This window comes from Hemibagrus wyckioides, linkage group LG27, assembly GCF_019097595.1.
Source record: "Hemibagrus wyckioides isolate EC202008001 linkage group LG27, SWU_Hwy_1.0, whole genome shotgun sequence".
Taxonomy (NCBI): Eukaryota; Metazoa; Chordata; class Actinopteri; order Siluriformes; family Bagridae; genus Hemibagrus; species Hemibagrus wyckioides.
Genome location: NC_080736.1, coordinates 2,222,521 through 2,247,976, shown reverse-complemented (window position 1 = coordinate 2,247,976; position 25,456 = coordinate 2,222,521). Strand labels below are relative to the sequence as shown.

The window sequence follows — 25,456 nt, the reverse complement described above, 5'->3', positions numbered from 1 at the left end:
ATTTAACGTTTTAATCATGTACGGCGCCGTGTACGTGATCCGCCATCAGATTACAGACCTGGTTTTTGTGTTTCCTGTTACGGCACACGTCCTGTGTTGAGCTCACATGATTCTCCCAGTTTATTTACTGACTCGGGTTTAAAATCTCAAAGCTTCACCATGCCTCGAGTCACGCCCTGAAATTCCCACATGCAGAAAACCTTGGACATTTATGGCTTTTTATGTATCTAGTGCTTACGTACAGACTCTGTGAATTCAGCAGAATTTACTTTTACTTTCATCTTTATTTATTTCTCCAATTTTCAGACATTTCTCTTGTTATTCCTTATAAAAATTTTGGCTTTTCCCAGGAATTAACTGGCTTCTGTTCACACATGAACCTCAGAGTCAGAATGTGAAGGAGAAAAGCACATGAATGAAAAGAGAGAGAGAGAGAGAGAGAGAGAGAGAGCATGAGACAGAGAGAGAGACAGAGAGAGAGAGACAGAGAGAGAGGGCAAGAGAGAGCAAGAGACAGAGAGAGAGAGGGGGCAAGAGACAGAGGGGGGGGGCAAGAGAGAGCATGAGACAGAGAGAGAGAGAGAGAGAGAGAGAATGAAAGAACATGAGAGAGAATGATGTGGGGGGGGGCTGTAGAGCTTGCTATACATATATATATATATGGCTTTGCTATCAGCTATTCTGCAAAGACAGACGTTTGTTCCAGTCTACACACATACACACACACACACACACACACACACACAAGCTAAATACTCACACCAGTGAATGATAAAGAAGCTGTGGGCGTGGTATGTCCAGCTTTTTTATTCTTTATTTATATCTATCAAATCTATTTATATCACTGCCCCAAACGTTGTTACTATGGCAACCAATCTTGTATGATTCAATTGGCTAAAAAAAGCCAAGTGTTACGTTGCAAAACGAGAGCAGTTATTCTTACAGCTAGTAGCATTAAAACACTTGCACTGGCATTTTTCTCCGTTTCATTTACAGTCACGTCCATAAATATTTGGACAGTGGCTCAATGCCCCGCCCCTTTCCACCCTGAGCACATGTTCACTGGGGGAGATGGATAAACTGCGTAAATTTTGTATATTCAGAAATAATATTTTCCAAAATGTTTGTCTTTAGCGTTACATACTGCAGAGCAAAATGTTTTGGACACTGGAATATTGATTGATTGATTGATTGACAGTCTTGATGTTAAGACAAAATCTGATTTTATACATCCTAACAAACTAACAGAAAATATATCTACAAATAATTGATGCCTTAAAGAGTTAAGATTATTTATTATTTCAAAACTCTAGGACCCCTCTTTTCTTCATGTATTCCTTGAGCTGTGACCCGATTGGTCAGTCTGAATGGAATTATCTGCATTTATAATTCTTATCATTAAACCTGTATAAGCGTGTGCCTGAAAGACTGGACTCTGTGTGTGTGTGTGTGTGTGTGTGTGAGTGTGTGTGTGAGAGAGAGAGAGAGAGAGAGAGAGAGAGAATGTGCTCTGACAAGCCTCTGATTGTAATCTCATCACAGTGTGTGTGGCATTACCAGAGGGACAGAGAGCCTATGGTCTGAAAAGAACAGACAGAGAGACAGACGCTGCCCAGAGAGGAGAGAGAGAGACGGTGCTCGCTGTGCGACAGGTGGGCCGACACACACAGACAACACACACACACACAACCAATAAAGGTACTCATGACACTCCTCCCCCAAACCCCAAACCCAACCTCCCGTGTCTCTGACCTGTTGCTGGTGTTTTTCAGGATGGCAAGAGCGTCAGGGAAGCCGTCCAGGTTGTAGTCACCCAGGTGTAACGTGATGAAGGGATGAAACTCGCCTGGCTGGGGCGTGTCCGGGGGAGGAACAAAACCCCAGAGGGAATCCTTCCTCTGGAAATCCGTCAGCACCGGAACCCACTGCAACAGCAAGAGAGAGAGAGATAGAGAGAGAGAGTTTATCGCTGTAGATTTGAAGGTGAGATGATACATCAGCGAATCTCCAGAGTTACTTCAATGTTCTTTTTATCTGCATTACTGATAATAATAAATCCAACCTATAGAGGGATTTTAGTTAGCAGGTATTAGCAAGGACAGAAAAGAGTTGTCAAGGTTAGAGGGTTCAGAAGTCGCTAAATATTTATTTTGTTGGATGAAAGGTAAGTGATCCGTAAATAAATAAAAGTTTAATTTTTTGTTTTAATTTTTTACTAATATAAAAAGAAAACATTTACATTCGAGCCCAATATGTAGAATTTATCTCTACAAACAGACTCAATAAAACCTTGAGGCCAAGAATTAATTAAAGATTAATATCTGTTCAGCCGTATAAAAAAATTCCTCTGGTTATAACGCAGCATTGATTAGATCTGAGATTTCCAACCATTTGAAACTCTCAACTCGCACCACAGAAAGTTAAAAAAAACATGATTAATAATCATAAAACGGTCTCTCTCACACACACACACACACACACACAGCTCACAGTGAGAGAGAAGAAGAATTCACTTCATTAACAAGATTTAACATCTTTCATTTAAAGATTTTTCATCTAAACAGGAACATCACTCCGCGCAGCTGACAACCTGATGGGCTTCTCTCTTACATCTCTCTGATTTTAGGAAGGATAATGGATTTTATGCAGATTAATGATATAATACTATAATACACACTATGCTGCCAAAGGTTTTGGGACACCCTTCCAAATCATTGAATTGAGTTGACACCTTTGGGATGAATTAGTGAGGAGACTGTGAGCCAGACCAAAACTGAGACAGCTGCCTTCACATGCACATGAATGTAATATGGAGTTGCCCCGCCCTTTACAGATGTAACAGCTTCAACTCTTCTGGGAAGGCTTTCCACAAGGTTTAGGAATGTGTTTATGGGAATTTTTGACCGTTCCTCTAGAAGCACATTTGTGAGGTCAGGCACTGATGTTGGACGAGAAGGTCTGGCTCACAGTCTCCGCTCTAATTCATCCCAAAGGTGTTCTATGGGGTTGAGGTCAGGATGGTATACAGTCATGTTGGAACAGGAAGGGGTCATCCCCAAACTGTTCCCACAAAATGTCTTGATATGAAGCTGAAGCATTAAGAGTTCCTTTCACTGGAACTAAGGGGCCGAGCCCAACCCCTGAACTCAATGATTTGGAGGGGTGTCCCAAAACTTTTGGCAATATAGTGTATAATACAGTAAGTGGATTGATGCGTCAGGGTGAAACGCTGGCTCAAGTCAAATAATCTTGTAATCTTTAAAGACATGACATACTTCTATGTTCACTCTGCGACCTTAATTCTTCATAGCGCTATATAATATCACAGAAGCGTGAAAATTCTGTGAAAATCGAGAAAATTGCAGGGTGCTTTAAATGGATTTGACGTGAGCATGAGCATTGTCAGTTGTCATAAGCTCTGTGTGTGTGTGTGTGTATGTGTATAAAATGTTGAGGTGAACAGAGACCTGCAGATTTCGATGTTCTGACGATTTCCACACATGCTATCATCATTTTCATGTCAGTCTTGAGCATCCGAAGCAAATCAGACTGAATAGGAAAAGGACTGTTTATTCCATCTCTCTCTTGCTCTCTCTCTCGCAGCAAGACTAACACAGGAAGCGGATGAGTGTGTGTGTATGGGTGGCTGAATAGAGGGTGTTAAAGAGATGAACCCAGAAAAATCTGAGAGCTGAAAGAGGCAGAGCTGTCAGAGGATGAATACAGCTTTGTGCCCTGCCTCTCTCTCTCTCTCTCTCTCTCTCACACACACACACACACACACACACACACACAGCAATTAGTGTTGGATTGGATGCTACAGGCCTCATACACTTGTGAATGCTAAACAGAGAAGCAGGTGCAGTGCAGAGAGAGAGAGAGAGAGAGAGAGACAGTAATAGGACTAATGCTTGCTAACATGGCCGCCTCTTCCCTCTGAATGAATAATCACAGCCAGTGAATCAGAGCCGGCGAAACCCTTCGTCCGTATTGTTTGTGAAGTAACTGCGCTTTCATTTCCTGGAGGAAATACACAGTGATTCAGAAAGAAAGAAACAAAAGTGAAAAAGTGAAGGGAGGAATACATAACGGAGGGAAGGAAGGAAAAGTGAAAAATCCCTACAGGGAGCTAAATAAAAAAAAAAAGGACAATTGTCTTAAAGAGGAAGGAAATAAAAGGAAGGGGAAAAAAATGAAAGGAAGAAAGAACGAAAGCGAGCCCATATGAAGAGCAGAAAGAAAGAAAGAAATGAAAGAATAAGAAGGAAAATATAGAAAGATGTCTGATATCAGACATTTTGTTAGCCGTAAGCTCTAAGGTGCATCACAGTGTGGCTCCGCCCCCTGTTATGGTAAATATTAGCACTGTTCCAGCCTGACTCTTACAGGAGTGTGATGGAGGAAGGTTCATAGTTCAAATCTTTCTGCTCTTCCATCTGCTGACTCATATCTATCTCTCTCTCTCTCTCACTCATTAGAGCTGACAGAGTGAATCAGGAGAGGTGTAGATGGACAGATACGTGGTGATCTCCAGATTGTTTCTCTCTCTGATTAAACCCATCAAGCTTGCCCTCGCCTCTCTAATCCGCTCCTCCTCGGCTTTTACTCTTCAGTCGTCTTTCCCTCTCCCTAAAGTCTTTAAAAGAACCCGTATTTTCATATGCACACTGACGCATTAGCCTGGTGTGTTCATACTGGTCTCATAAAGTCATTACAACCACTCTCTCTTTCTCTCTCTCTCTCTCTCTCTCTCTCTCTCTCACACACACACACACACACACACACACACACAGCAGGTCTTCTGTAAGTCATGATTGATGACTGCGTGATGGAGTTTAGGCATCACAGCTATAGATTTCCTAATTCAGTTCAGGACCTGACCGTACTGACTTTTTTTATTTCTCGGAAAACATGATTAAAACGACCAGAGCCGTTATTGAGGGTAATAAGAAACGTCGTCTATGATTTTTCTTTTCTCATCTTTGGGAAGTTTTTTTTTTTCAGTAAACATGATGGTTTCATGCAGGCGGTCAGCAAACACAGGATCTGGTTAGGAAGAAAACACAGTCATGCTCTTATAAGGAAAATTATCAGTGATGGGGTAGTGTGATGATACAAACCCCAACAACGGGAAAGTGGTAGCTTAGTGGTTAAGGCGTTGGACTCCTAATCAATAGTTTGTGAGTTGGCCCCTGAGCAAGGCCCTTAATCCTCAACTGCTCAAAATAGGTAAGTCACTCTGGATAAGGCCGTCTGCCAAATGCCAGAAATGTAAAAGTAAACACCCCAAAGCTGATTATTTTCCACACATCCGCATTCTTTTTAAATAACAGCCCTGTTTATTATTAGTCTGTTAGTTATGTTGAGCGTCCATGTCAATGACTGGTCACTATAGAAACAATAGCATATTTTAACCAGTGCATTAAAACTAACCTGTAATTTCTGGTCACAATATTCAGAAAAAGCGTACACTGGATCTCAAACACTCAGTCTCCTTTGAGCGGAGAAGCTAAAGCTAACGATATTCTCTACCTCGACTCCCAGATTATCTCCAGACCGAAAAGGTAATTTTTTTTTTCATCTCATCTCTGAAACACTGCAAAGCTCACATCTCGTCTGTGCGGCTCTCTCCTCCATGCTGATTGGATGGCGAATGTTTTGAGGCGCTTGGATGACTATAATTCCCTCCACACTGGTATTAGTTCTAAATCTCTCAACTTCACTCCTTGCCATATCTTCCCCAGACTTCTTGGTCCTTATTTCTCATCTGATCTCCTTCTTCTTCCCTTTCCGACCCACCTGCATGTGCTGTACAGAGCAAAGAGACTCCATCACTCCATATCTGAGGTTTATCTATTCAGACAGCAGTTTTAAAAATAAAAGAATGTAAAATGGGACTGTTTCTGGTTCTTAAAGCTGCATCCTCCATATACTTTATCAGTCATATACGCTATATTGCCAAAAGTTTTGGGACACCCATTCAAATCATTGAATTCAGGTGTTGTTTTTCAGGGGTTGGGCTCGGCCCCTTAGTTCCAGTGAAAGGAACTCTTAATGGTTCAGACATTTTGGACAATTTCATGCTCTTTGTGGGAACAGTTTGGGGATGACCCCTTCCTGTTCCAACATGACTGCACACCAGTGACCAAAGCAAGGTCCATAAAGACATGGATGAGTGAGTTTGGTGTGGAGGAACTTGACTGGCCTGCACAGAGTCCTGACCTCAACCCCATAGAACACCTTTGGGATGAATTAGAGTGGAGACTGTGAGACAGACCTTCTCGTCCAACATCAGTGCCTGACCTCACAAATGTGCTTCTAGAGGAATGATCAAAAATTCCCATAAACACACTCCTAAACCTTGTGGAAAACGTTCCCAGAAGAGTTGAAGCTGTTATAGCTGCAAAGGGCGGGACAACTCCATATTACACTCATGTGTAGGTAAAGGCAGACGTCCCAAAACTTTTGGGACTATAGTGTATATAGACAGTTAGTTAATGTTATTATACACAGGTAATGTGACTTGCCTGCCAGCTTTCTGATATAAAGTGCTTATTACAGAGAACAGGGTGTTTTGTTGATTCCCAGTTTTGGACGATTCACATCTTTTTGAATATACATCAAACTCAGATATCATTATTTGTTTATTTATTTATACTTATATATTTGTACATCCCTCAGTGCAGCACACTGAAGGCATACTGATACCCGCCAATAACTCTGGAATCTTCTGGTCATTAATACGCCGGTGTGGTCACACAGTGATGTCACATGAGACAGATCTGGGGTGATTTTTCTTCTGCACTAACCTTTAATCAGTTTGAAATGTACTTAATTAAAGTTGCAAAATTTGGAGAGAAAAAAAACAACCACAGCTAGGAGAATGTAACTGTGTAATACACACTCGCGCACACACTCACACACACACACTTATACACACCTAATCAGGGAGAGCGGGAGCCGGAAGCTAATCAGTGTCATCCAGGATAATCAGACACTTCATAATTAACAAACTACGGAAAAAGAGCGACTCGGTTGCTCCTAATTATGAAGTGTTTATTAGAGGCGGCAAAAATTAAGAGGCAGAGTCAAAATCAAGAACACAGATCCAGACACACACGTCAACATTACACAAACTCTGCAAAACACACAGGGAAAGTCTAGACACTATCATACACACCACATGCAAGGCGCTGAAAAACCGATTCATACTGCAGAGGCGACTGTGCTCCGTGCGTTTATATTTAAATTATAATTACTGTACCTTAATACCATAATCCCCTTAAAATCCAATTTATCACAATTAGTCAGCCATTTTAAAAATAAAGTGTGTGTGTATAGTTTGAGAAATCTCTGATAAGATTACCACTGATCATTTTAAAAAAACTTTCTTTTAAAACTGTTTTCTAGTAACTAAATAAAACATTTTTAAAACAAATAAACAAGCAAGGCAGCAATATTTTAATTTGTTCTTCGTTTAAATCCTGGTGAAAATAGATTTTCTAAACCAAACTCGATTTGTGCATGGGCTGAAACCCATATAATGATAAAAAAAAAAAAATGACTGTGTGCAATGGAAAAGCTTTAGAAGTGTGAGAAATTCCTGATATTAGTACTTCCTCTCCTCTTCCTCACTCGCTCCGTGTTTGTTTAATGTTAGTTATTGTGTGAAGCCGGCTTTTCTCTGACATTTCCTCCTACAAGTTCACACCACGGGACAAGCAAGCAGGATTTTCACACCATCACACCATGGCACCTAAACGGAAGTGTAATAATACAGAAGCCTGGTGTGGACTAACGTCTGCCTCATCCATGTGAAACAATGCTCTTTTATCTTCCTCATACTGTGTCTGGACCTCATACCAACACCTTCTTATGTCCATTTCTCCGAACTCAAATGAAATCTAAACGTAATCAGTAAAAGAAAGTCACCATTTTTGGCTACCTGGAGAGTTAGAGCCACACATGGAGGAGATTTTAAAATGCTAAGATTATAAAATGACTTATTATTGCGTTCAGGGTGAAGGGTTTTGTTTTTTTCCCCAAAACCTTTGCACCATTTATCATCATAATCTATCCGAGCGCAGAACAAGAACTCGTTCGTTGCACAACCATCCAGAATCCAATCATGGTTCAAACCTGAACAAATAACACTGCTGTAGGTCATCAGAGAGAGACAGAAGAGAGACGGTAGTAGATACAGACACAGAAATAGAAACAGACAGAGAGAATTATGCTCTGTATTTTTTTTTTTAAACATTTGTGGTGCTATATTACGTTGTCATGATTGTAGAGACTAATGTTTTAGAGTTGCATGATTGTAAACAGCAGGTTTGAGCTGACCGATGGCGGTATTAGGAATAACTAATGGATCCCATTTATCCTTATGATTATTACACCTCACACTGGACAGCAGGTCCGGCGGTAACATGAACAACTGCTTAATATCAACGAGCTTGTTAATACGTTAGAGTTTCTATCATCAGGGACTTGTACAGTGGACACTTCACATAAAATAACTTATTTAATTTGTGTTGTTGATCTACTCAAGTGTTTTTGTTAAGCACTTTTGGACAGTCATGGTGCTTTGTAAAGTTTCCTGACACAGTAAAATATTCAGGACAGAATTTTTGGTATCTTGGTAAAGAGAGAGAGAGAGAGAGAGAGAGAGAGAGAGAGACAGGAAGAAAGAGATATTATGATAGAGTGATGCTGGTGAAGAGCGACTGTTTATCGCAGATATAAAGTAAGTGAGATTCGTCTCTTGGATGTTCCACAACATTAACTCTAACTATAAGTGGTTGGGTGTGATGTTTCGTTCATTAATAAGTTGAACTGTGTAACTGTTTGTAAATCGTTGTGTTATAGACCCTTTTTCTGTAAGTAAACATTGTGACTTTTTTTGTGGGCGGAGCTTAGGTGGAGGCAGAAAGATTTTCCTGACCGCTTTACAAGTTTTGTTAGTTTGTTTTTAAACAATGAGTGATCAAAGTCCGAATTCATCTGACTATGTTAGGTCACTCACTGTCCAAGACCGCGATTTGAAAAACTTAACTTTAACAGATGGAACCCAATTGTCCGTCCCGTACACGCTCACTCAGTGGATGGATGATGTGACAGGATGACCTCTGGTTGAGTGACCTGACATCTACACCTATCTGATGGAAAAACCCAGTGCTTCTGGTAGCTGTAGAGAGGGAGATGACAAACAGTGTCCTTTGTTTAGTCGTTAGCTACCAGTTAGCTAACTTACATGCTAAAAAGTTAGCGCTACAAACTTGTTCCCCAATTTCTGATGAGGTGGACATGCATAAGAAATATTTAGACAAAACCAAACCATACACCACACCAACGAAAAACACTAGTCTCTTTAACCTTATCTGATATGAAGTGTGCTGCAAACGCCAGCATTTATGATCATCATTCCTCTCGTTTTATTGAGTTTGACCACAGCTGTCGTGGGTTTTTTTTGTCCAGCAGTGGCGGCAGGTAAGTGATAAAACTTCAGATTGGAGCCCGGTCGATTCGGTCACACAACAACACAACAAGATGGCGTGTGTTCCTCATGTAGCCGACTCTGTACTCGTTTGTACTGGCCGCCTCCAGTTATCCCTTTGTTTTGCCTCCAGTGATGTAATCGTGACGTCAGGACAAAAAGGGTCTATAAGCAGTCAGGAGTGTGTGACTCTACATGTACGCTGTCAAAAATCCTACTCCAACAGCTTGCCGTACAGCAGGTGAAAACTCGCCCATGTCTCTCATGTCGTAACCGTAATGACAGCAGAGATAAGCACAGCTAGCACCTGCACCCATTAACACAGGTTACAGGCAAAAGACAGAAACATTAATCATAAATACAACAACTCGTGTTGGACTAATTACCTGTGAATTATTTTTAGTAATAATTCATGAAACACATGCATGTGGGCAGTGAAGCTGTGAGTTCCTCTGGCATGTGAGGTGTTTTCTTGGGGTCGAGCCTGCTTTTTGCTCTGATTGTGTCACTTTGCTGCCTGCGGTATTCGTTCAAAGGTTATTTCTTTTACCAACTAATCAGTTTCAAGTGTGAAAAAGCTCCATGAAATAATACATGAACAGTAGGGGCTGAAACACAGAGTGAACACTATACCCCACGTCCATGACAGTTCTGTCGTAATAAAATTGCCGAAATGAACGATTATTGGATTCTCTTGAGCTGCTGCTGATCTCTTTTCCTTTAACCGAGTGTGCAGCAATGTCTCAGCACCCTGACATTTTCATAATGATGTATAATTAGATTTCCTGATTATCCCTATTTTAGTGATTTCTCTTTTCCACTGTGTAAGAGTAGTATGATCTAGTTGGCTAATTAATAATAAGGCTGTTATTTAATAAGTCTTGTTGAAAATTCAGTTGATCAATGAGATTCAATTATGAGATGTAATTATGCACCTAATGATACGTGAATCGAAATTACAGATTATTAAGAGGCGTAATGAATGGCGTTGGTTACATAAGATTCAGCAACAGTCCCCTCCTGTGCATGAGGAATATCACCTATTGCTCTGGAGCCCCGTGTGAAGAGATTCATAAACTATATTGCCAAAAGTTTTGGGACACCCCTCCAAATAATTGAATTCAGTTAGAGGAACTTGACTGGCCTGCACAGAGTCCTGACCTCAACCCCATAGAACACCTTTGGGATGAATTACAGTGGAGACTGTCTCAGTTTTGGTCTGGCTCACAGTCTCCGCTCCAATTCATCCCAAAGGTGTTCTATGGGGTTGAGGTTATCCCCAAACTGTTCCCAAAAAGTTGGGAGCATGATATGTCCAAAATGTCTTGATATGAAGCTGAAGCATTAAGAGTTCCTTTCACTGGAACTAAGGGGCCGAGTCCAACCCCTGAAAAACAACACCTGAATTCAATAATTTGGAGGGGTGTCCCAATACTTTTGGCAACAAAGAAATAATAAATAAAAATTTGTGATAGTTAGCTAGTCGTTTATAATCGGGGGAAATCTTTAAATATTTATGTAAAAGTAGTGTGACGTAAACAGTCCATGTGCACAGAACAAAGTGTAAGAAATACACAAGACATTTAAAATCAGTAAAATATCACTCGTTCCCTGCGTTGGCGCTAACAGCGTGTCTCTGCAGAAGCGCCGTCAGACAAAAGTGGGTTTCAAATGTCACGCTGCATATTTTCAGAATTTCACTTACGCAGCTAGAAAATAAAGCGCTGAGAGCAAGAGAGACAAAAACTGGCTGAGAAAGACAGACGGAGAAAGAGAGTGAACTCATTAATGGCCTTCCTGCTGGTAATGGGATGTGTTGGATGGAGAGAGAAGCAAGCAGAATATAAATGCCTCTTTCTCGCTCAGAGTGCACTTCCTCGAGCTCCATGCTTTCTCTAGCTCTGAGCCTGGCTCGTCTTTTCCCCCCGAACCCAGCCCTGGCGCTTCATTAAGCCAAGAAATTAAAATCTGTGTCCCTGGTGGGCCGGAATGGAGGGGCCCGCTCAGATCCGATGAAAGACAGAAGCAGAGGGAAAACAGCGGTAAAGAGGTGGCTAATGGAGCGTCGGCTTTACGAGCAGTTTGGGGGGTGAAGGAATGGGGGGAACCTCATTAGTGTACGTGAACCGGAGCTAGACCTGTAGACCTGTTGGTATTAAAATCAGATGATAGGAAGGTATTGTGGACTGATTGGCACTGGCAGATAAAGCTGTTATAATGTCTTTGTTAATCAGCTGCTGCTGTTCTTAATAAGCACCATACACTCTGGACACTAGGGGGCGCTAATCACTCCAAAGTCACCGTCAGATCTAATTCTCTGGGACAGCTCTTCATGCAAAGTAAAGAACCCAACACCACGTGGTACTGTTACAGAGAAACAAATAACAACATGTTGGAGTCATGTGGCAGGAGTTACTGTTACCACCATGGAGTGGGTACGATCCTAACACCACGCTCTAGAGTGCTTTACTTCTCTTATACCGACGCTTAACATTAATATTTATTAAAAAGCAACGCTTCATACTTTTTATCCATTTATAGTTGCATTTCATGTTGTGGAATGTCCGCAAAACATGTTTTATGTTGCACGTTTACACTCTTCACCTGCTCGCACATTTATACACATCAATTGCTTTCATAGCTGCTGCAGATGGCTTATATACTAACACACACACACACACACACACAGACATCAAACATCGCAAATCACATTACAGAGATTAAGATGTCCCTGGGCAGGCCGCAAATGAAAATGGCAACTAATTACAGCGTGATGCGCCAGGCGGCTGGAGCCAAGCAGTACAATGTGTTTACTTATGTTGCTCCCTTTTGTTTCTTTCTTACCTTCTTTCTCTCATCCTCTATTTTCTTTACTACAGTACTATGAGCAGAATGCTGCTATTACTGAGCCGGTGATTATGACGATCATGGAAGGTTGTTGTTCAAGCTATTTCTACAATATGCTAACAAAACAAAAGTGTTATGTGTATGACCTCAAACCTTTCCATACACTACATCCAACATATGGCCGTGTCCTGCAGAGATAAAAGAATAAAGAGAGATGCCATAAATGATCAATGAAAAGAAAAACAAGGAGAGAACGGAAACAGATGAGCTCTTCTTCGTCTTCTCCATCATCTCTGCAAGTGAAGACCATCGCCCATGACATGCCAACAAAAGCTGAAACGTCTTCCCACCCTCGTCTTCTGCTTTCTCCCCCCACACCTGTTTTTTTTCTCTCACTCTCTCTGTCCATCTCTCCTTATCCCTTTCCCCCTATGACAGGTGTACAAATGTGGACACGAGCCATGGGACTCAGTGTGTGTGTATGATGTGTATGTGTGGTGATGACAGAGGCCATGTGCTCCATGTTATCTCTGTGTGTGTGTGTGTGTGTGTGTGTGTGTGTGTTAGTGAAAGAGAGCGAGCTCAAAGATAAACCCGTGGCCTTCATTATGAACGTGACATTCAGAGAGCAAGCCATCTATCAAAAGGACAGAGTGTATAATAATCATGACAGATGATGAGCTGTGGATGAGATTACATTCACTCACTGTGTGGTGAGAACATATGCTCGTGACATTCCTCTGCAGAGGAGCTGCTTCAAGATCACTGGCAAGGATTTTAACCAATCACAACCTGTTCATACATGGAACTCTCTTAACTGCTAGTTAGCCTTATCGGCATACATGCTAATCATAAACCGATCAGCCATATCATTATGCCTAATATTGTGTTGGTCTCCCTTTGGTGTGCTGTGGTATCTGGCACCAAGTTGTTAGCAGCAGATCCTTTAAGTCCTGTAAGTTGTGAGGTGGAGCCTCCATGGATGGGACTTGTTTGTCCAGACCATCCCACAGATGCTGGATTGGATTGAGATCTGGAGAATTTGGAGGCTTGTTGTTGTGGTCATCAAACCATTCCTGAACCATTTCTGCTTTGTGTCAGGGGGCATTATCCTGCTGAAAGAAGCCACAGCCATCAGGGAATACCGTTCCATGAAACGGTGTAGATGGTCTGCAACAATGCTTAGGTAGGTGGTACGTGTCAAAGTAACATCCACATGGATGGCAGGACCCAAGGTTTCCCAGCAGAACATTGACCAAAGCAGGACACTGCCTCCGCAGGCTCGCTTCTTCCCATAGTGCATCCTGGTGCCATGTGTTCCCCAAGTAAGAGACACACACGCACCCGGCCATCCACATGATGTAAAAGAAAACGTGATTCATCAGACCAGGTTGCCTTCTTCCATTGCCCCGTGGTCCAGTTCTGATGCTCACGTGTCCATTGTTGGTGCTTTCAGTGGTGCACAGAGTTCAGCCTGGGCACTCTGACTGGTCTGCGGCCATGCAGCCCCATACACAATAAACTGTGATGCACTGTGTATTCTGACCCGTTTCTATCAGGACCAGCATTAACTTCTTCAGCAGTTTGAGCAACAGTAGCTCGTCTGTTGGATCGGATCACACGGTCCAGCCTTCACTCCCCACGTGCATCAATGAGCCTCGGCCGTCCATGACCCTGTCGCCGATTTACCACTGTTCCTTCCTTGGACCACTTTTGATAGATACTGACCACTGCAGACCGGGAACACCCCACAAGAGCTGCAGTTTTGGAGATGCTCTGATCCAGTGGTTTAGCCATCACAAATTGGCCCTTTTGATCAAACTCACTCAAATCCTTACACTTGTCCATTTTTCCTGCTTCTAACATCAACTTTGAGGATAAAATGTTCACTTGCTGCCTAATATATCCCACCCACTAACAGGTGCCATGATGAGGAGATACTCAGTCTTATTCTCTTCACCTGGCACTGCTCAGAATGTTATGGCTGACCGGTGTATATTAGCTATATGAGTGGTGATGTCATGGTGTGTTCGTTAATTAATTAAACAGAATGGCTCTCCATGATATGAGAGTTTTACTCCTAGAAAAAGAAGTTCTTTTAGGGTTTCATTGGATAATAAAGCATCCTTTTAAAAGCTTTCTACTTGGAAGTCTTTCTGATTGGACTCTACAGAGGCTTCCTTATTTTTTATTTTTTACAGAAATCTGGATGTCGATTTATATTCCTAATGAGCAAGCCAATGACAACAGTGCCAAGAAAAAAACTCTTTCAGACAAAATATGGAAGAAACCTCAAGAGAAACCAGACTCAAAAGACATTATGGACATTTAAAAAAGGATAGAAACATCTTCAAGATTAATACAAGCTGAGTTGTGTGAACTCAGTAGTACTCTGGAGGACTGAAATATTTCATTGAGAGTTCACAGGATTATTTGGTGCAAATGCTGTGAGAACAGGAAAAAATGGAGAGAAAATGGAAGAAGAACATGGTACATGATGGACTGATGATGGAGGGTGATGTACCTCAGGCTGGCCAGGCTTTTCCAGATAAATAGCGCTCTTTGTACATGCTTTGTCCATGCAGACAGGTAGGAGGTGATCCTGAGAACCGTCTCCGTCTGAAAGCACAGCAGACACGCAGGAAGAGAAATTGAATAAAATTACAATAGAAACACATTCCAACATGACACATATGACACCCTGTCCTCCTTCACTATGATCCATCGTTAATAATCCTGCCTCTGCTCTAAGAGTTAACACATCACACTGTGCAGTGAGATTATTAACATGTGTTCAAAAGGCCAATCAGATCCAGAAGGCAGCTCTGGGGTTTTAGACGAAAAATAATGGAGTGTTAATGGGAGAAAGAAAGGAGTGGGAGGACGAGTGTTCTGCAATTCAACATTGCAGTCAGCCTTTATCTTTCCATCTTCTCTCTGTCTTGCTTTTTTTCTCTTTCTCAGCCCTGATCAGTACACAGATTGTGGTTTACTGAGAGGACAGGGGAAAAAAAGATGGAACGTGGGAAGAAAACAGAGAGAGAGAGAGAGAGAGAGAGAGAGAGAGAAGAGAAATAAAAACAGGAGAGATAAAAGGAGAAAGACCAATTAGAAACTTTTAAGAGGATAAATAGATAGATAGACTAAAGGATGTTTAGATGAAAGAAGAGATAGATGATCCTTTAAGAATAGGAAAGGAAATATGGAACGACAGATGGAGGAAAGATGGAGGTGGATGGAACATAATTTATTGATGCCTTAATAAAACAGGAAGGAAGGAAGAAGTGATATGTGGATTGATGGATGGGGGAAATAAGGATAATCAGATAAAAAGTGGTGTTGTCGATGTCAAATGGATGAATGGATTAATAAATGGATGGAAAACTATTATTCTCATATGGATGGAAGGAAAGATGGATGGACAAATAGATGAGTAGAAGATAGTTTAACGATCCCACTTGGATTGGTGGATGGGAGGAGGTTGCTTTATTGATTAATGGATGGATGGATGGCTGATAGGTGGATGAAAGATAATTAACTGATATCAGAGAGGAGTACAGATGGAAATCTGGATGAAGGTTGCTTTATTGATGCCTTAAAAATGAATGGACAAAGAGATAGATATATTTATTATGAATGGATAAATAAATGAATGGATGAATGGGTGGAAGGATGGTTAACTGACAGATGGATGAAGCAAAATGAACTGATAGACAGAAGAGTGTACATGAGTGATACTATAAGGAAAGTGGACTGATGGATGAATGGATGGACAGATGAATAAATAGATGGATGGATGGATGGATGGACGGACAGATGAATGGATGGATGGATAGATGGATGAATATATGGATAGATGGACGGATGGATGGATGGACAGATGAATGAATAGATGGATGGATGGATGGATGGATGGATGGGCAAAAGCAAAGTAAAAAGAAGCTAGGTTTTTTTCTGAGTTTGCATGTACAATAGCGGATCTTTTCCATTCAATTCTAGTTTTGTGTTTCTGTATTTTTTGGGTTTGTGCAGGATAAAAGATCTACAGTCTACATATTTATCTTCTGCCTATTTCCTATCCGAACACAGAGTGCATTAACAGTCATTATATGACACATTCTGGGAAAGCTTAATGCAAATGTCTCTTCTTTTTTTTTTTTTTTAAACTAAACGTCGTCGTTCATAAACTCAGTGTGAATTTGTTTATAATACACAGGCATGTGATTTGAGGTACAACAGAGCATTTGTGCGCAGTAAGATAGAGAGAGTGTGTGTTTTTTGTGTGTGTCGGTGTGTATCACATTAATCGGCTCATTCAAGTGTGAATCCTCCAAAGAACCTCTCCAGGAACAGAGGCACGAACGGACAGCTGGCTGTCAGTGTGCGCGCATCAAAGGTCCTTTTAGCTAGCGTGAGCTGGGAGATGCTGCGAGCGTGTGGTCAAGAACAAAAGCTATTCAGGTTTCAATCGCTAATGAGCTTCAATCGGCGAAGGCTACCGAGGCACATCCGATTGCTAATGAACTCGCGAAGCTCCCGTGGGTGCGTTAGCACACCGGATTAGCACTCCAGACCGAGATGTGAGCTAATGCATGTTCTTGTGATGATCATGGAAACGCTATTAGGCTCATGAAGTCTCTTCTGTCGTTAGGACACACTGGCGACGCACACACTAAGCCCGAAGCTTGCTCTAATGAATGCACACAAACACACACACACACACACACACAACTTAATGACTAGAACTTAAATGTCACATCCCATTATGAGCACCGCTTTTGCCTCAAGAAGGAAAAAAAAAACAAAACTAGATAGCAGAAAAGTGAGTGTAGCTCCCTCCATCTCAGTTTTTTTTTCTGACAGCCAAACGTGTTTGTGCAAGTTCAATTAATGAGTAATTCCTTCAGCTGTCACTTATTAAAAAAAGGAAAAAAGAAAAGAGCAATTACTGCTCTGATAAAGCAGATGGACTGTTTTGTCTGGCATATGTTGTGCATTCATTAGGATGTTCATAACTGCATCACACACACACACACACACACAGGAACACACAACTGGAGAGTTCAGAGTTCCAAACACTAAACATGGTTTATGCAGATGTGTTAAAGTGTCTCAGAACACGGCATTCTTTCTTCCTCTTAACAATCCTGTACAAAAAACCCTACAGAGTATCGGTGTATCTCTGTTCCTGCGGCTCTAAGGGAGATTGTGGAAGGGTTTAACGAACACAATTTCAGATTAGATTATACTCAAGCAGTGTATCCGAGTACGACGTGGTCTGGTTGTTGATTTCTCTTTCCATTTTGAGGCAACAAGGTCATAAAACAGAAACATGGAAACACAAGGGTCTGGAAACATAGGGCTGTTTCACAGAAAATCCATCAAGGAGAACATATGACCCCAGGAACATACGAGTCTCTGAAGATAAAATGGAAAAGTCGAAACGGGATTCTGTGAGCACAGGAACACGCAAACATCCGGCCATGAAAACAGTGCTTTTGGAACATACATTTCTAGGAAACACAGGACTATAGAAACATGGTGCTGAAAGGGAGAACGCAGAACACAGGGGTGGGAACATAGAACCCTGAGAACTTCTGTCTGAAATATAGTGCATGTTGCTCAAACTGCTGAAGAAGTTAATGCTGGTTCTGATAGAAAGGGGTCAGAAAACACAGTGCATCACAGTTTATTGCGTGTGGAGCTGCATAGCCACAGACCAGTCAGGGTGCCCAGGCTGACCCCTGTGCACCGCCAAAAGCACCAACAATGGGCAGGTGAGCATCAGAACTGGACCATGGAGCAATGGAAGAAGGTGGCCTGGTCTGATGAATCACGTTTTCTTTTACATCACGTGGATGGCCGGGTGCGTGTGCATCTCTTACCTGGGGAACACATGGCACCAGGATGCACTATGGGAAGAAGGCGAGCCGGCGGAGGCAGAGTCATGCTTTGGTCAATGTTCTGCTGGGAAACATTGGGTCCTGCCATCCATGTGGATGTTACTTTGACACGTACCACCTACCTAATCATTGTTGCAGACCATCTACACCCTTTCATGGAAACAGTATTCCCTGATGTCTGTGGAACCCTGGGAGTGTAGGAACATGGAACCCTGGGTACATAGGTGTGTAGAACATGGAAGCCTAAGAACTTATGGCTGAAACACAGCACAGTGGGTTCTTAAGGCCCAGGGAACATGGAATCCTGGGAATATGAGGTTGAAACACTGGGCTTTATAAAAATAGGACCATAGGTATGTAATTCAGTGATGTTATGTGATGATGCAAGAGCACAAAAGCCATTTGTTCTCACAGGAGGCTGAGTTTATTAACAGGCCGTTAATTCTGTTCATCGTTTGTGTAGAATTTAGTGGAATCACTGCACCACAGCACGACAGTTTAAACACCACATACTGAGGCTTTAGGATGATGTAACTGGGTCCATGTGCTAACAACCAGACAATCCTGAGCTTAGGTGTGTGTGTGTGTGTTTGTGTGAATGTTTACAGCAGCAGGGTGTAGGAGGAGAACTGGTTGAGAAAGGAATGAAGGAGAGGAAGGTCAGTGGTGAAGATTAGAAGAGGAAGAGTCTCAGCAATCTTGACAGCCTGGAGTGTGAGCAGAATAACTCAAACACACACCCACCCACCCGTACACACACAGACACACACATACACGCTATTCCTCCACTCTTGTGCATGTCTTCTCCATCTCTCCCACTTCTCCTGTGCCACTTCTAATGTTCATTTAATAATTATCTGATATTAAGATGTGTCCAGCGGCTTGTGGTCTGATGCCACAAACAAAGACCCAAATCAGTGGTGCCTGGCTTAAATGATGGTCATGATTGCATTCTTTAAGCTGTCCTTATGTGTGCACACACCAAACACACACACAAAGAGATTCAATAAAAACACTTAGAAAATGCCTTGGGCTCCCTCAGGTCAGAATGATCACAAGCAGGGCAAGTGACAGGGAAAGGATTTGTGTGTGTGTGTGTGTGTATTGGTCAAGGACAAGTCATCACCAGGGAGCCATGAAGCATCAATAATCAATAAACCTCATAATTAAACCAGACAGAAAAGAACGGCTGCATTTGTCTTTAGGCTGCGGTTTTGGACAGAAGGTTATTACTGTTTAGTCTTTAACAATTCTGAGGTATTTAATATGTGATGAGTTTATTGTAAAACGTCACAGCAGCAGATCCCAAAAATTTAAAATAAAATCTGGCTTAAATTAGGGATAATATTTGCATTTTTGCATAGATTAATTAATGTCACTTATACCATGTTTAGTAGTTTAAGGTCTGATTCACACATACACTATATTGCCAAAAATTTTGGGACACCCCTCCAAATCATTGAATTCATGTGTTGTGTTTGAGGGGTTGGGCTTGGTGTGAAAGGAATTCTTAATGCTTCAGCTTCATACCAAGACATTTTGGACAATTAGTTAGTGGTATTATAACAAAGTGGAAGCAACTGGGAACAACAGAAAGAGATAACGTGGTATAAGCCTCGTAAAATCACAGAGTGGGGTCAGTGCATGCTATTGTTTTTCAGGGGTTGGGCTTGGACCCTTAGTTCCAGTGAAAGGAACTCTTAATGCTTCAGCTTCATACCAAGACATTTTGGACAATTTCATGCTCCCAACTTTGTGGGAACAGTTTGGGGATGACCCCTTCCTGTTCCAACATGACTGTACACCAGTGACCAAAGCAAGGTCCATAAAGACATGGATGAGTGAGTTTGGTGTGGAGGAACTTGACTGGCCTGCACAGAGTCCTGACCTCAACCCCATAGAACACCTTTGGGATGAATTAGAGCGGAGACTGTGAGACAGACCTTCTCATCCAACATCAGTGCCTGACCTCACAAATGCGCTTCTAGAGGAACGGTCAAAAATTCCCATAAACACACTCCTAAACCTTGTGGAAAGCCTTCCCAGAAGAGTTGAAGCTGTTTTAGCTGTAAAGGGACTATAGGAACTCCATATTACATTCAGACAGACGTCCCAAAACTTTTGGGAAGTGTATTTTACCAGTTAATTATGTATATATAAAACAAGCACCCAGTATGTTCCCCAGTTTAAAGATGATTCATTTATTTAATAATTAAAATCATTACTGTGTGCATTAGTGAGCTACCAGTCCATATCCATGAGTGGGTTTAGTCTCTGGTTCTGATTTCTCTCACATAAAAGGGCAAGCTATAGTATAAAGGCAAAGTAAATCATTTATAAAACTTAAATATTTAAATATTACACACAAAAGGAAGTGACACTAACTGAAATGCAGGAAGTGTTTATTTACTAGTTTGAAGCTTTCTTCTCCCAAACCCACTGGGAAGCGGGAGATGTTAGCTAGCTGTTAGCTGCAGGAGTTACCTGCACGCCGGTCGTGATTTTCTCCGGCACACTGAGAAAATATTGAAAGACTCCTGGTACAATAAAACGGCAGTCTGATCCAGAACAGAGTGAGACTGACGAGGAGCGAGGGAAATAAAAGGCGATTTACAGTAGAACGAGTCTGTAGCATTAATTTCATGTTTAATAAAGCTTTATCTGCGTGGATATGATATCGAGCCAGCCGAATAGTCCACACACACACACACACACTCCTCTCCTACGTGTCTCAGCCTATTCCCACCTCCATTCATCTTCATAAATCACATTGACGCTGGTGTGCACTCCTCTATCTCTCTGTCGCCTCTTCTACAATCACTTTCTTTCCTCTTACTTTCATCCTTTCAGCCTCCCCTCCTCCCTTCTTTCCCGTCCCTCCTCTAGTCTATGCATTATTCTCTCTTACACTCCCTTAGTCTAGCCTCTATCTATCTATCTATCTATCTATCTATCTATCTATCTATCTATCTATCTATCTATCTATCTATCTATCTATCTATCTATCTATCTATCCTTACCAGTGGTCTTTCTTAATCTTATCATTTTCCTAATCCTTTCATACCTCTCTTCCTTTCTCTTCCTTCACTCACACTTCTACCTTTCTGTCATTCATTCTATCAGTTTTCCAATATCCAACTTTCTTTTCCTCCATCTTTTTTAAAAATTCTTTTTCTCTCTTTTCTTCCATCCCCTTTCATCCACCTCAACTTTTCATTCCCCATTTTTCCTCTTTTCAGTATTCTTTCACTCTCTCTCCATTTTTTTTGTCCTTATTTCATTCTTTATGGGTTCTTTCACTCCCTTCATCTTTTCCATTTCCTACTCTGTCTCACTCTATTTATTCTATCTTTCTTTCTCAGTCTCTCTTCAACTTTCTCTTTGTCTTTCTCATTCTATATTCCTGCATTTATCCCCCCCCCCTCTCACACACACACAGGGAAGGGGGATGGGGTTGGGAGAGAGAGAGAGAGAGAGAGAGAGAGAGAGAATGCTGGAACAGAACATATCTTATTGATGGAGGGTCATCCTGTGTGACCTTTGACCTCGTCCTGACCGTGAGACCCTCACCTTGTAAAGCATCACCTTTCAGAACCAGTATAAAATAACAAGTTGTAAGAAAATGCTCTTTGCTAATATCTTTATTCAGACTCCATTTCAAACCTCGTGTTGTTGATGGAACAACGAGTTCGCGCTGATCTTTCCCTCATTAATCCCCAGCGCTCTCGCTGAATGAACCAGATTAAAGGCTGCACACGTTGTTTATGTCATATTTTCTTCAACTTTCGTCCTGTGACTGCGGCAGTGTCTTTGGGCCAAACAGATTTTTTTTTACAAAGGCCATTAATCATCACCAAATCAATTTTCATCTCCGAGTTTTTTCACGCTAGACTTATTTTATGGATATAAATTGGCTACAATGGTTTTAGTCGATACGTACTTCACTGAGCTCGAACGTCCCCGAATTCTACTTTTCACTGGAGAAGATTACAGCAGCAGTGCAGAGAAGATGAATATTGAAGGACACAAAAGCAGGCCAAGAGGAAAACACAAGACGAACGATTGAAGAGAAGGAAGATAATTCTATAAAACGAGAGGTTAAAAAGGAGGAGTGATTAAAACGTGACGAATAAACTCAAACGAAATGAAAACAGGATAAAAGAAGTGAAAATCCAATAGAACTACAAGATGCAGTCAAGTCCATAAATATTTGGACACAAACAAAGTTATTGTTCTTTTTGATCTGTCTCTTACAGCAGGGGTCCCCAACCACCGGGCCGTGGACCAGTACCGGGCCAGGGATCATTTGGTACCAGGCCGCAAAGAAACAATTTTCATATATAACTTAAAATTATATGTATTTTATTTCGAATGGCACAAAAAAGGTTGGGGGCCCCTGTCTTACAGAATCTATACTCCGCCCCTTTTTAAGAAACCAAAAGTAACTGGGGGAATTGGCTGCTCAGATGTTTCGTGGCCAGGTGTTTGTTAATCCTTACATTTTTTCACTTACAAGTAGACATAAAACTCTACCCCTGGTTGGAGTCTCGTGGCTTGGTGGTGGTCCCTGAACCACTTGGAGACGATCACACCGTCACAGAACTGCCGTTGCATCGGTCAGCTTTCAACAGCAAGGTCTATAATGAACTCAGAAACCACACTGACCTAATAGTTCCTCAAGAGCTCTTGGTTGCTGTTGTAGAAAGGACATTATTTACAGTTACATTATTTACTGTCCAGTTTCACCCAAATGAGGATGATCATATCATCTCAGGGAGTTTTTCCTCACCACAAGCTTCTCATTAGGGATAAAATACTAACTTCACTTTAAACTTATTTTTTCTATGTTTCTAAACTTCTGTAAAGCTGCTCTGAGACAATGTCCATTGTTAAAATTAAATCGAAAAAAGATGAATTAAATTCATCTGTTCAGTCAGTTGATGTCAACTCTCAATGCGAAGTCCAAAGAGCTGTGACTGGCAGTGAAGGAAGCCATCATCCGGCTGAAAAACCAAAACAAACCCAGCAGAGAGAGAGAGAGTAAAAACATTAGGAGTCGCCAAATTTATGCTGTTTGGTGCGTTTTAAAAAAAATAATAATAATAATTAAAAATGCACTGCAGAGATCAGGGACACCCAGAGGCCCGGAGGAGGACGGGAAACAACTGTGGTGTATGACAGAAGAAATGTTTCCCCTGGTGAAGAAAAATCCCCTAAACAGTCGGACAGTTGAAGAACGTTCTTCAGGAGGTAGGCGTATCTGTGTCAAAGTCAACAACCTCACCAGAGTAAATCCAGAGACTTTACTACGAGATGTACACCACCACTAATCCTCAAAAAACAGAAACACTGGATTAGAGTTTGGCAAAAACTTCAAGAATAATCCTGTACAGTTCTGGAACAACCTCCAGTGGACAGATGAGCAGATTTACGGCTGGACTTGGTGGATTTATTGATGTGACTGCTGACAAAAGCCGCAGGATGATTTCTGAAGTTTACAGGACGATACGATCTGCTCATGTTCGGAGAAATGCTTCAGAATTCACTGGACAGTGTTTCACACTGCAGATGGACCATGACCCCGAAGCAGAAATCGAAACAAACCCAAGCTTTTTTTTTCACTTTATTTTTCAGTCAGAGAATTGGAAGAGGTGGAATGTTCTGCAACGGCCAGATCGATCACATGACCTGAATCTAAATCAGCTGCATTTCTACTCGCCAAAGGAAAGACGGAACACCGCAGGAACGAGCAAGACGTGAAGACAGTGGCAGTAAAGATCTGGCAGAGGTTCACCAGACGAGAACCCCAGCGTCTGGTGTCTGTGATTCATAACGAGGTATTAATACTGACAGTTTAATTAGTGAACATGTTTAGTCTAATTACTTTTGGTCAAACTAAATTTGCTCTTTCAGCTCATCATTTAATTTTAGTTAAACAGATAAAATAATAATTACCTTGTTACTGTCCAAATATTTGTGGCCCTGAAGGGAAAAATTTAACACCAAAAAGAAACAAGACCAGAAAAAAAAAAGTAAAATAAGACAAAATGAATGTAAAATGGAATAAGTGAGATCACCAACAAGATGATGATGATTATGAAAAACTAATGAGACAAAAACATGACAAACGGATAAACAAGAAGAATCTGTGAGACAGAAACTGATAAACGAGGAACAAACAAACAAGTGTAAAAGGGAAAAAGGCTGATCAACCAAATGAAAATGAAGCAAGAGGGAGGAAACAAATGATAAACTAATGAGACAAACTGGTTAATGAGCAGAAATCAGAATAAAGCGTGTAAAACAGGGCACACTAATAAATACGAGGAAAATAAAATAAACTGGGAGGAAAAAGAGATACACAGAGAGAAACGTTGATAAACGAGATCAACAAGATAAACAAGAGACAGGATCGGGGAAGATAAACCCACAGAGATAAGTGCAATAAAGATGGAAAAGGATTACAAGGTAAACAGATAAACCGATAAAGGCTGAATAAACAAAACGAACTGATAGATGAACTAATGATAATGGAAGTGAAACACTGATAAGGGGATGAGGGGAAAAGCCAGACGCATTAATAACTAAGAGAATAAATTAATGAGCCAAGCAATGAGGGAAAGAGACGAAGACGATAAACATATAAATTAGATCATTTGTTCACGTCGGTGTAAAAAATAAACCAATACACTATATTGGCAAATGTTTTGGGACACGCCTCCAAATCACTGAGTTCAGGTGTTGTTTTTCAGGGTTGGGCTCAGCCCCTTAGTTCCAGTGAAAGGAACTCTTAATGCTTCAGACATTTTGGACAATTTAATGCACCCAACTTTGTGGGAACAGTTTGGGGATGACCCCTTCCTGTTCCAACATGACTGCACACCAGTGACCAAAGAAAGGTCCATAAAGACAAGGATGAGTGAGTTTGGTGTGGAGGAACTTGACTGTCCTGCACAGAGTCCTGACCTCAACCCCATAGAACACCTTTGGGATGTATTTGCTACTGTCCTTAATTTGCATTCTGTAGTTTGTTTACAGCCAAAATACAGTCTATATTTCATTGTCAGATGCACTTAAATCAAGAATCAGGCTTTACCTCCCTCTCTTTTTGACACTCTCCACCCTAGGCATGTGAATCCTCCACACTGTAGCGCTTCAGTCGTAGCGGTGTTGTTATTTGCAGTTTCAGTATTAACCATCTGAATCTATT

The 25,456-nt window shown here is 41.4% G+C and overlaps 1 protein-coding gene across 1 annotated transcript in view; it reads right to left on the bottom strand.

Moving 5' to 3' along the window:
• Window positions 1-25,456, bottom strand: part of itfg1 (integrin alpha FG-GAP repeat containing 1) — a 129,456-nt gene that overhangs the window by 57,780 nt on the left and 46,220 nt on the right. The window contains exons 9-10 of the mRNA XM_058381546.1: window positions 14,868-14,962; window positions 1,753-1,925 (exon numbers count right to left, since the gene is read on the bottom strand). Of these exons, the coding sequence (XP_058237529.1) occupies window positions 1,753-1,925; window positions 14,868-14,962 (268 nt within the window). The remainder of the gene's footprint in view (window positions 1-1,752; window positions 1,926-14,867; window positions 14,963-25,456) is intronic.